This window comes from Excalfactoria chinensis, chromosome 5, assembly GCF_039878825.1.
Source record: "Excalfactoria chinensis isolate bCotChi1 chromosome 5, bCotChi1.hap2, whole genome shotgun sequence".
Classification (NCBI taxonomy): Eukaryota; Metazoa; Chordata; class Aves; order Galliformes; family Phasianidae; genus Excalfactoria; species Excalfactoria chinensis.
In genome coordinates, this window is record NC_092829.1 from 28,242,737 (window position 1) to 28,254,932 (window position 12,196).

The 12,196-nt window shown below is 39.0% G+C and overlaps 2 protein-coding genes across 3 annotated transcripts in view; one reads left to right on the plus strand and one right to left on the minus strand.

The window, feature by feature from the left end:
* The window catches only part of AVEN (apoptosis and caspase activation inhibitor), a 77,539-nt gene that overhangs the window by 61,740 nt on the left and 3,603 nt on the right, over positions 1–12,196 (minus strand). Inside the window, exon 1 of one of the 2 annotated variants that reach the window (XM_072337853.1) lies at positions 9,071–9,307. The exons of the other annotated variant lie outside the window; for it this stretch is intronic. Coding sequence (XP_072193954.1) covers positions 9,071–9,166 — 96 coding nt within the window. The 5' untranslated portion in view covers positions 9,167–9,307. Of the gene's footprint in view, positions 1–9,070; positions 9,308–12,196 lie in introns of those variants that run through there. 2 annotated transcript variants of the gene reach the window in all.
* Positions 1–12,196, plus strand: part of CHRM5 (cholinergic receptor muscarinic 5) — a 48,280-nt gene that overhangs the window by 26,477 nt on the left and 9,607 nt on the right. The window lies entirely within an intron of this gene.

A 12,196-nucleotide genomic window follows, 5' to 3' on the forward strand; every position in this document is an offset into this window, starting at 1 on the left:
ATTTTTAGATTAGATATAAGGAGAAAAAAAATTACTTAGGGAGTGCTGAGGCACTGGAGCAGGCTGCCCAGTAAAGGTGAAGATGTTCCATCCCTGGAGATGGAACTAGATGGGCTTTAAAGTCTTTCCAACTCAAGCTTTCCTGAAAAAATAATCTTTCTGCAATTCCATGATATAAATCATAGCTTCTTTCAGAGATGGATGAGAATATTTTGCAATAATACTCAGCAACCGGCCAAAAACTGTGAGCAGTTATCTTATCTATACTGGGTTGCTTTCTATGAGCACTGTATTCACAACAGTCTAATCAAAACAACACTATGAAAGCAACTAACTACAGCAATCTTATCCAATTATATTATTCCAAAGTACTTGCTTATACCACCTATAAGAAGCAAATAATTGGAACATTTTGAAAACTCCTAATGACAGAGACTCTATTCTCATTACTCCTTAAAGAGAGAAAACACCTCTAAAAGCTATTGTCATCACAGAAATGTTAAGGCGTGATCAAGTGCCAAGAGGCTACAAGTCCTACTTTATCTTTTTCACAGATCTTTATTAATATTTCCAAAAGTCACAGCTGCATTTTGAACAAATTTTTCATCTCACTGAATTAGAACAACAGCTTCTACTGTGAGCTAAATCTCTCCCAGGCAAATCTCTGCCACACAGGCAAACACAGCCTGGCTATTTTATTTCTAGCTACTGATTTAAATGGTGGACTATCTTCCCCTTCAAAGAACTAAGAACCCACCAGTTATTACATTCACTTTCCCTTGGTATCTCAGAAACAATTCTGCAAGCTATTAGCACACTACTGGCTGCCAGGTCCTTAAATCAGTGGCTTACAGAGGAACAAATCAAGCAACCTCTGCTACAGGTTTCTCTTAATGATCATACAATTAACAATTACTGCAGTATATGTTCACAGGGGGAAAGTTTCAAAAACTCAAAGTGAATAAGACTTAAGATTTTGCTCATTAGATGCAGGATTTTCCAGGCTGCAAAGCCACCAGCTATAGTTTAGCACTTACAGGTCAGAACTCCAAACTGAAGGGCATTTGATGGGAGAATGTTATCAGAACTATATCACCGTAACTGCAGCATTTGTTGTACACTAACCAGGAAACCTGTTAGAAAATCAAGGAGTTGCAGTAAGTGTGGAAGCAGTCATTTTGCCTCCCATTTCTGTGGCCAAGCCACAATGGGAGAAACGAGCCTGTAGGAAGTTTGTCCAGCTGCTGGTTATAGATAAAGACACTTTTGATTTTCTAAGCTTGCCAAACCCATACATTTCCACCAATGGAAAAATCAGCTGCATTTTTTCCTAAATTCAGTAGAACGGATTATATGAAAGTTTTTGGCAACTGTGCAAACTCATCAAGCAACTTCTGTAAAACTGTCACTTGGACCTGCACAGAAATTGAAAGCTGTATTACTTTCAAACTGACACTAAATGGGGAAAAAAAGCTAAATATTTTTCTTACAAGAATTTAGCCAAAAATACGAGCACAAACATAAAATAAGAGTCCCAATCTTGACAGAAGCAACAGGCTTTAATAAAACCTCACAAAATAAGTACGTTGCCACAAAGATTTTAGCTTTTTCTGACGGATTAACAATTATTCCTACACATAGGCTGCATTTGACAAAATCAGGCCTTTTATATATTGCATACATATGGATGCACATATGTGAACGTTTTATGCCATATTCCAAAACAAAATAATATTTGGTATTTCAGATAGGATAATGAAAATCTCCACAGAAAGATATATGTTCATACCAAATCTGCCATTCCTGACTAAAGATCTTCTCAGCTGCATTGAAGATTTGACTGTATTTAGAAAGGAGTCAATTCTTGTGTGTTAACATCACAGAATCACCACACAGTCCCAGCTCCAAGGAACTGCAAGGGAACATCTTCTCCAAACTTCTGCTCAAAGGAAAGCCAAAGCCAAAAATCAGGCCAGGCAGGTTGGTGCTCTTCCACTCAGGTGTTGGAAACCTCTAATAGCATGCCTATTTCTTAGCATTTCATCTTGTTGTTTCCCTCCAGCATTTCTAAAACTTCAAATGCAGTTGTAGGAACAGTTTCGACTGAAGTTTGGGAAGAACACACATGAAGAATTCCATAAGTTCAAAGTATCAGTTAACTGAGGATACATATTAACCTCAGACTTTTTGAAGGATATTGCTATTTTGGTAGTCTTCATCAACCAATGAACAAGACAGCCTGCCAATAAACATCAGTATTATAAACTGATATCTACTGAAAAGCCCTGTATTTTCTGAAACCGTATCAGTGGTGAAACAAGAGCATGACAAATTATCTCAACAGCACGCTCAAAATAACAACCATCTGCAGAAGGAATGAAAAAAAATTCATCCTTGATCTTAACATGCAAAAGGTTAATGTATAAACTTAACAGAGCCTGTTCAAATGAGTAACGTTTAGAAAACACCTCAGACAGCAGACAAATCTCATGTTTATTTAACACCCCCTATAAGTACACAGTTTTAGAACAAAGCCAACACAAATCCAGCAACTCCCTGCCAAGATGAAAACCAAGAGTTATAGAAGCTTCAGGATCTGTTATGAGTGGAAACAAAAAAAATTGACAAAGTTTCTCAATGGTTCAATTCCCTCCCCCAAGAAAATAAGACATCCCTTTGGAAAGATGTCCACCATGCTACAATAACTACAGTTCTCCAAAGCTTCTCACGTTTGGAAATAGTTACTTTGTTATTCAGTGCCTGAATTTAAAAAACAAACAAACAAAAAAAAACCCACCAGATAATATCCAGTAAGTTTTTAAAAGTCTGAATTCTTTTAAATGCATCTATTTCATGAAAAGGAAAGCATGTACGGAATAAGACGTTACTAATTTTTGTAATTTGAAAAAATAGCAGTAGTCACCCAAACTGCTACTTTCAATTAGAACATCAAAAAAGAAAATCTGAAGGATGCCAAATAGAACAGCAGTCTTGAAAGTGTACACCCAAACTGGCAGAACACTTATCAGCAGCTTTCTTGTCTTTCCTAGTGTCAAACTTCTGCCAGGTAAAGTCCAGGTATCAGCTCACAGCAGAATCTGACAAGCACAGTCAGGACAGGCAGGCTGGAAGCAAGCCATAAGACAAGGGATCTGGGAAGCAGGTCCTTCCTATCTAGCAGCAATTTCTGCCAGTTTGGCCAACCACGCTGATATTCCATGCTTCAATTTCTTGCAATGTTCAAGGTAGTTTTCTAAAAGCAATTCTGTTTTCTGCTTTTGATTAAAGACATTAAAGATATACATAAAGATATATTCCTGTAAATATTCTTATTCCAAATAACACATGCATCAATATGAGTGTTCTTTGTTGACTCCACAGTTGTGCTGTTTTTGTTTTGTTTTGTTTTGTTTTTAAATAAAAATACAAAAAGAAGTCCTTGCTAAAAATATTTACATTGATCGGTAAATCTTTCAACAAGATCTTTAGACTTGTGACTTGTTCTTCGTTTCTTTTCTCATTAGCTTCTTTAAGACAGTCAGTGAGGCACGTGAAATGCATCATTTTAGAGGTTCAATATACAAGTATTAATGTTTGCTGCGCAGTGGGAAATTCTTCTATCTTGAATCCAAATTAAAATACTCAACATCTGTTGCTTTTTCAGATCAACTACCCCATAATAACAGCATATTGCAAATGCACAAAAATATTCACACCATGAAAATTAAAGCTGTACAGGGAGATACTCCAGAAATCTGAAACCCTAAAATAGCACTATATAAGTAATTCACAAGAAAAGCATCCTACTTTCCTCCCTGTTTCACCATGTCTGTACCACTGTCGGTAGCACAGCCCCTACATTTCTCATCCTTCATTACTAACACGCTGCCATTTTCCACTTGGGAGTTACACATGAGTCTGAAAAATGTCAGCTTTCTTCTGCCTTTCTATCAACCAGCCGGCAGACTCACCATCACACATATCTGTAATTAGGCTACATCAGCACATTTACAAAGTGGCAGCAAATATCCTCAGAGGGGAATATTTCCAGAAAGGGGTATCAAAACCAAATGATTTTCAGGACCAGTAAGCAGCCACACAGCATATCAATGAAAACATAAATTAAATTAAAAGTACTAAGCATGGAAAAGATTTGCCAGTTGTATTAAAAAGAAGAAGAAAAACAAAAAATCACTGAAGAAACAAACAGTCCTGAATAACACTAACTAAAAAAAGAATCGAGTCACACCACACAAAACACGTTACAGCAGTGGTGCATCAGAAAGACCTCAAAGATCTCAACTCCCAGCTCTTAAACAATATTTCTGAGATTAAAACTAAAATTGATTTATTCCTTTAGACTGAAAAAACTCAGGAGGGGGGGGGGAAGGAGTGTTTTAACTACCCAATTGACATCAAAGCCCTTTTTTTTCCTTTGCCTTCCCAGTGATGAGAGAAACATATGGTCTGGTCACTGATGAAGCCCAGTTTTTCTCTTTTCCATTCTCAGAGATGTCTGCAAACCACACACTGAGTATAGGGATGCAAGACTAATGGGCACAAGCAAATGGTAATTCAACAATAGCATATTTCTAAACATAGAGATTGAAATGCAGGATTGCACTGACACTCACCCTGTGCAAAACAAGCAGCCACAGACTTCCCCCCACTATCAGCTCTCTTTGTGCAAGCCAATGCTAGGCCCACCACTAGCACCAGCTCAGCAGAAGTACGGAACTGAACCACTGGGGTCCCCTCAGGCAGCACACAATATGCTGCCCCTGAACACAGCAAGTTACTAGCAAATGTCTGATTTGTGGTATGGTTGACTTCAAGAGAGAGAGGCTCACACTGAATTGACAGGCATTATAATTCAAAATACAGTCCTATGTCGGTAACATATCCCAATGATTCTCCTCTAATCAAAACACAGTAGAACATCATCCCAGCCCATCTAAAGCTCTGTAAGTAGTACAGCTCACAGTGTAGCTGATCATGTAACTTCAGAGCAGTATGCTCCCCCCCCCCCCCCCCCCCCCCCAAATGCCATAAGAGAATTTCAGAATTCACGATGAATATGCTTAGGGGTTCTGTCTATGTGTCAAAATATTAATACAACAGATTAAAAACCAGTGATTCAATTAAATCAGAAACAGTGTTGTACCACAAATGGTGATACTCACTTGGTCTCAAAGCAGTTGCCCAATGTAGGCAACAGAAGCACGAGAATTTATCAGACTCAACACACTACATCACCACTGTACAGTTTTTGAAAGAAATATGAAACTTACGTTCAGCTGATCACATACATACTCTTAGAAAACAGTACTGTTTGCCCTGAGGTCCTGAGAATAAATACAAATTAGGGCCAGAGGGAAATGAAAAAACACAGCATCCCAAAGGGACTGTGTTCATAAATACAATCCACGTTTATTCAGCTACTGCAGTACTACAGTATTTTGCCCAGAAAGTGGAAATAAATTCAATTCACTTATGTGCATTTCTGTGCATTCAAGCTGAAGTCTCTCACATCACACAAGAATACAGTGCCAGGACACGCTTTGAAAGAATTGACCTAATCTATTTCTCTGCTTTGCACAGCAAGGGAACACCTGATGCAGGAGCAATTGAGCTGCAGTACACACCATGGAGGCACCCAAACATTGCATATATACAAACAAAAAACAAAACAAACAAACAATTAGCATCATTCTTTCTTTCATTCCTGCTCTCTTTATGACAGCATTACATTATTGTGTAAACTGCAAGGAAATAGAAAAGAAAAAAAAAAAAAAACAAAACAAAACAAAACAAAAAAAAAAGAGAGAGAGAGACTTGATGGAAACACAAATCAAAGTATTTAAAGTCCAACAGCAGGTCATTTATCTGGGAAGTGAAAAAACCTGACTGTTATGGGTATTTGAAACTTAGCAGAAAGTTAACTGCAATTTCAACTTCTTCCTCTTCTCCACATTCTCCAAATCCCTCACTTCATTACTCACAGCAGATTCAAACCTTCCCATCATGTTCTCTTCGCATCTAGAACAGACTCTGTGTGTCCACCAACTGCCTTTTCACAAATAAGCATCAGCGGTAACAGTTCCACAATCTCACAAACAAGCTGTATCCAATGGTATCCAATGTATACTAGCAGATACAGAAATGATTTTGCCAGATATTTTTTAGAACAGCTAAAAATATTGCATTACTTCATTGAGAGCCATTTTTCTGCCCCAAACAGCATTTTGCAGTGGCTAACAAAGGATGTAATAAAGCAAGAAAATAAACAGTTATTGATAAGTGTATCAATCTGCTTTGCTGTCTCACTGAAAATAAACCCCTTTTCAGTATACTCCCTCCTTCAGGGTAGCACATCATTTAGATAAGATTTTTTCCCTTTCCAATTACTCAACAGAAAGCAAGCATTTGTAGAAGTTGCAATTCTTGGCAGACAGCTTAGGCGAATCAGTACAGCAACCTGCAGATCCTTTGGCTTTTATATTGTTTTGTTGTTTATTTTTTAAGACTCGCATATCGAAACACAGAAGAAACAAAAAGGAAAAAAGAAAAAAAAAAAAAGATTTCCTATTCTGTTCACTGCACCTTCTGACTTTTTAACCGTATTAACCACATTAATCAGCGTTACCAAGCATTAAATGCATTCTACCATTGTGTGATATATGTGACAGAGTAACTTAAAAGAAAACGTATTTTTCAAAAGCATGCCTAGGGGTTGAGGCCATACGCATTTTTTGTTCACCACCTTCCTGTACCTGTATCTACCTATTCCAGTAGTTGTAGTGGGTCATCAGTGATCTTTAAATGTTGCTTCCTCATAAACTGAAACAAGTTACTTCCCTACCTAGCCATCATATCTCTTTCAGTACAAATACAAATTTATAAATATAAACTATTTTTTAAGCGTCTTCAACAGAAAAAGGAGAAAGCTAACTCTTTTTTATTTCAGACTTAAGAAGGAAGAGCCTCGAGAGGGGATTTTTCACAGAACGAAAAAAAATACCCCTGCAAAGAGTAATCCTCTTCACTGGTTTGCTCTATTGGTGACCTTTAGAGAGATCTACCAAAGCTAAAGAAAAGCTTAATTAGCTGAAAGGGCAGCTGGGAGAACAGGTAGCATAAAGAAAAAAGCTTTCAGTCTTTATTGCACAGGATAAGAATTTTTGAAAGACTGAATGAAATCCTAAAGACTGCTTCATAAATGTTAGATACTGGAACCTATCACTCCGAGTTAGCCAGAGATAGGATTAGCTATGGCAGAAAGACAGTCTGCTCTGAAACCTATGCCTTATGTTACCAGAATAACGCTCTGATTAAAGGGAAAAACATTCATGAAGTGCACAAGAAAGAGACCTGGTTTTGAAGTGTAATTTTAGAAGCTGTCTTACTGACTTTATAGCAAACAATAATAAATTGAAAGTTCTCTCACCTTAGTTCTTTGGTTTTGTGAGTAATTCAAATCACTTTGTCACCCAACTATAACAATTAGCTTCTCTAAACGCAACAATGTGAAATAAAGAAGAATCACTGTCCAAGATTCTAAACATCCTCATGGCATAAAAACAAGATGTTAAATGTAATTTTACTTTGCCGCTGGTTCCTACAGTATAATTCTAAAAAGTAGAGCATCCTGATCCTTCAGGCAACTCCACTGCAAAGGAGCTCTAAGAATTATTTAGAACTTGATGAAAATTTATGCAAATCCAAATTAGCAAAAAAGGGAAAGGGCTGGGATATATACTTGTTGGGATTCACGATTGCTGGAATTTATATGGTACATACTGCATTTCTACTCAGTTTACACTGTTTGCCAGTTCCAGACATACTTTGCATACAGTACAGAAACTGCAGGAGGACCCTGCATCCAATTTGCAACTGGGGAGCTCCAGACAGTACTCAGCTACACAAACAACTGGTCAACAACTTCAGCTTTGGCTCCACCAGGAGGAAGAACACTCCGAGCCCACTGGTATTCACTGTATCCCACAAGGCAGAACTGGTTTTTACAAAAAACAGACAAACAAACAAAAAATCTTGACAGTAAGTCATTAATTCATTAATGTATATGTATCCAATTAGCAAAAAGTAAAATACTAAGGGTCAAACTAAACACACTGAAGCTCTCCTTGTTGGCAACCATTAGCTTTTTTAATGTTCTCTCCACAAATAAATTTCACTCATCACTCTGGGACAATAATTAACACACTTGCCAACTGAAGGCAGAAGCAGAAAGAAAAGAATTAAGGACCATGGTATCCACTGGAGCTTCTGTTGCATCCATGGGTATGCCACCCATTGCTGCAAATTAACAAGAACGTAAGCCAGTACAGTAGGCAAAGCAGACAGAATGGACTATGCCTGAATGTAGAAGAAAATAATAATAATAATATAAAAATCAACAAAAAAATCAACTTAGTTACCAGTGACAGAGCAGTAGCCAAGGAAATGCTGCGGCCCAGAATCAGCACTCTGCTCTATGCACATCAAACACCTTGGATATTCCAGGGTTAAGGAGAGATTTGTTATAGACTGCAACTGTGCAGTTTTCCTCTGGGGAAAATGAAGCAAGAATAGAAACAGAACCTTGAGGCAAGGTTCTCGCACACTCCAGCAGATTCACTGGTTTTACTGGCAGAACATATTATTACATTCACCTGCCAAAGAGCTAAAGGATTACTTTAAAAATAACAAGAGAAATGAAAAACCACATGTGTTAATACACAGAGGGATGGCTTGCATGAAAGGAAACAATGGAAAAAGAGACATCCCTCCATCTGCCTTACTGTAGAATCACACAGGCCTGAAATTCTTTTGATTATGAAAAGCAGTAAGAAATGTTCCTGTGTACACATTATGAGGTTCTAAACTACCACCAAATCAATAATTAGTAATTGTTTTGTTCCTTTAACATACAGTGAAACCTGAACTCCCCAATGATTTGTGCGAGAAAACAGCAGCCGCAAGGTCTGCTCTTCTACAAACTCCATTGCAACAAATGTTACTTAGACAAGTTGGAATATTACGAAACTCTTTTTTACTCCAATTTCATCACCTCTGCAAATTCGCTGATCCTTTCAGCATCAACACCCACGATCCCCCACCGGACATCCCCGTACAAAATCCCCTTTGCGATGCTCTCTGGGAACATCCGCGGCGCCTTCAGGTCAGAATCGACACTTGCAGGCACGGCGCAAACAGCTCCGTCAGAGCTCAGCTGGCAGCCGACGCCCGGCGCTAAGCTCTAACGACTCACGCGGAGCTCCCCTCCCGCAGCCCGCAGCCCTCCTCCCCGCCCGGCGGGGGCCACGCGCTGCCCCCGCTGCTCCACCTGGCGGCCGCGCTCCGCAGCGCATCAGCGCCTACGGCCCCTGAAACCCGCAGCCTCGCCCTTAAATGCTAACGCTTCAGATAAACACGACGGCGAGCTCCCGGGAGAGCTTCCCCGGCGTTCAGACTGCTCTCATTTTGCCTTTCCTCTGAGTAAGGTCCGCTCCGTTACGTGTGATAACTGAATTCAGACAATGACGTGATGCAAAGCTGTCTTTCACGTAAAAAAATACGGGGCTTGCAAAGCTTCAGGACAATCCGTTTTGAAGTTATCCAGTTATTACCTCAAGGACCTCAGGAAGAAAAGTGGAACAGCAGCTCTTAATAGTGAGGCAGAAAAACAGGCACAGGCATCAGAACCATAGAACACAGCTCAGAATCACTAAGGTACACAAAAAGATATCAGCTTTGGAGCTGGTTGCAGCAGGGTGCCACAGGTTAACCTATCTAATAGGATGTTTTCAGTGCAAGTATTCTGAGTTAAAATCAAAAGGGAAGTCGGTAAAATAGAAAGAAAGACTAACAATGAATCCCATTAAATCAAAGCAATCAGGGACAGTTACTACCAGCATTCCCTGGCTCTGGGGAAAGCAGGTTCCTCCACTGCCTAAGCAGCTGTACAGAATAAACTAATTTTGGCTGGATACAAAGGGTTTCTCTTCTTCCAATGCAGACAGCCTGGGAAAAAGAAAAAAGAAAAAAGAAAAGGAAAAAAGAAAAAGGGCTGTGATAAGCAGCTACACAGCAGCTGAGCAGGCTCTATAACTCTCACTGTATTCTTAAAACCCCTGACAATATTTCTATATACTGATTTCCATATACTTCCTAGATAATGTATTAAACATTATACCTGTCCTTTAGGTCATCATCCTAATTCCCAATGCCCAAATTAGACCTTCTCATGAACATCCCTTTCTTCTTGTCTTGCCTAAAACATCTTGTTTCTGATCTGTTCGCAGCAACCTTCCTGCTTAACGGAACACTGCTAATTCATGCTCTCCCAAAATATCTTTGCCTGAATGAAAATAGAACTAGATCCTTCCAACTTCCCTTCTGGGTCATGCAGGAATAGAAATAGAATAGAAATAGAATAGTTCAATTGGAAAGGGACCTACAAAGATCATCTGGTTCCATTGCCTGTGCACCTCAGGGCTAATCAAAAGCTAAAACACATTATTATTAAGGGCATTATCCAAACACATCTTGAAAACTGGCAGGCATGGGGCATCAGCCACCTTGCTTGAAAGCCTGTTGTAGCATCTGACCTCCCTGTAAAGACACTTTTCCTGATGCCTGGCCTGAGCCTCCCTTTTGGAGGTTGTGCCATTCCCACACATCTTGTCATTGGACAGCAGGGAGAAGAGTCCAGCACCTTCCTCTGTGCTTCCGATCCTAGGAGGTGTCAGAGCTAGGAGGCCTTGAAGGATCGCATGTAACAAACACCAATGTGACACTTGAAGAGTAATGAAGTTTCCAAACACTTCTTCACACAGCTATGGAGAGGCTTAATCTAAATCACACTCCAAATAAAGTAAACCACACTCCAGGGCAATCAGTCAGTGATGCTTCAAGCCTCATCAACTGGAGAAACTGCTAAGCAGGGAAACTCTTCACACCTCATCAGTAATTAAATACAGCTCACAAACTGATATACACTGATCTAAATAAGTGGGTTTTCTTTCCAGTTGTCTTTGAGAACATTGACATAAAGCATCAAAAGACGTGTTGCATTCAAGATGAGGATATCTATTTCTGTTCCTACGTGCCCGGGATGCGTTACAGTGCTCTTAACAGAAATCAACATATTCCACAAATCCTAGCTTTTGTTACTGCGCAGCTCCCTGTGAACAGATTGCTTTTTGCAATTGCTTAGACTGTAAAGGTTTAGCACATACAAATTAAGAGCAAAATATCTGACAGATGTTATTTTAGACAATTTAAAAACAAAATCAATAGACGTGATCGTGTCATCTTGAAATTAAGAATGAATGCACAAGGTAAGAAAGAATGCAACCAAATCAACATATTCATCTTTCATCTGTAACCGATACCAACAGTTAGAAAAGGAACATTGAATTAAACCTGCCAACTCCAAGTGGTAGCGCACATTGCATGCACATGCAATGAATAATTCTGAACAGAAAAGAGAGTTACAAGAACGTTTTGTACATTGCAAATTTGATGAGCATTAAATTAAAGGACAGAAGAAAGTTTTCTTAAGCAGGGCTCTCAGAAGGACGCGGTAAAGGGTCATCAAAATAAAGCCAACTGTAACATCCACAGTTTTAGTTCTATTTTGTTAAACAGACTATATTCTATAGACAGCGCTATCCAAAGTTTCCGACAGCACATTAAAAAAAGATATGAATCCTAACCACATTAGAGGAGTTAGGATAGAAGGAGATAACATCAGAGCGTTTTCAATGGCATTTTTTACTTCAAGCATATTCACAATACTAAAAATGAATAACAGCAAATGTGTTCTATTTATTTAACATAAATTAGATAAGTTAAAACAGACGATCAACAGAAAGTTCCTCAAGCTGACAGATCTTCAAAGAAATGCACCATTTGGTGAACCAGCTGGTCATAATCAGACTTCAGATTAATACTATTTTTGAAACAAGGATTCAAAACCTTCAGCAGTCAAGCCAGTTAAATCAACATGCATGCTAGTTCTAAGAAGTGCGAGATGCCGTTTCCTCTTCCCAAGGAATAAAAGCACTTTTCCTCCCATGCTTGAGAGAAGCAGAACATTCTTTGAAGCACAGAGCTGTTTCTTAAAGCTGTTCAAGAAAGCTACTGTCCTAACAGCCGACAGAAATCAACACTTTTAAGGTGCTGACCCACA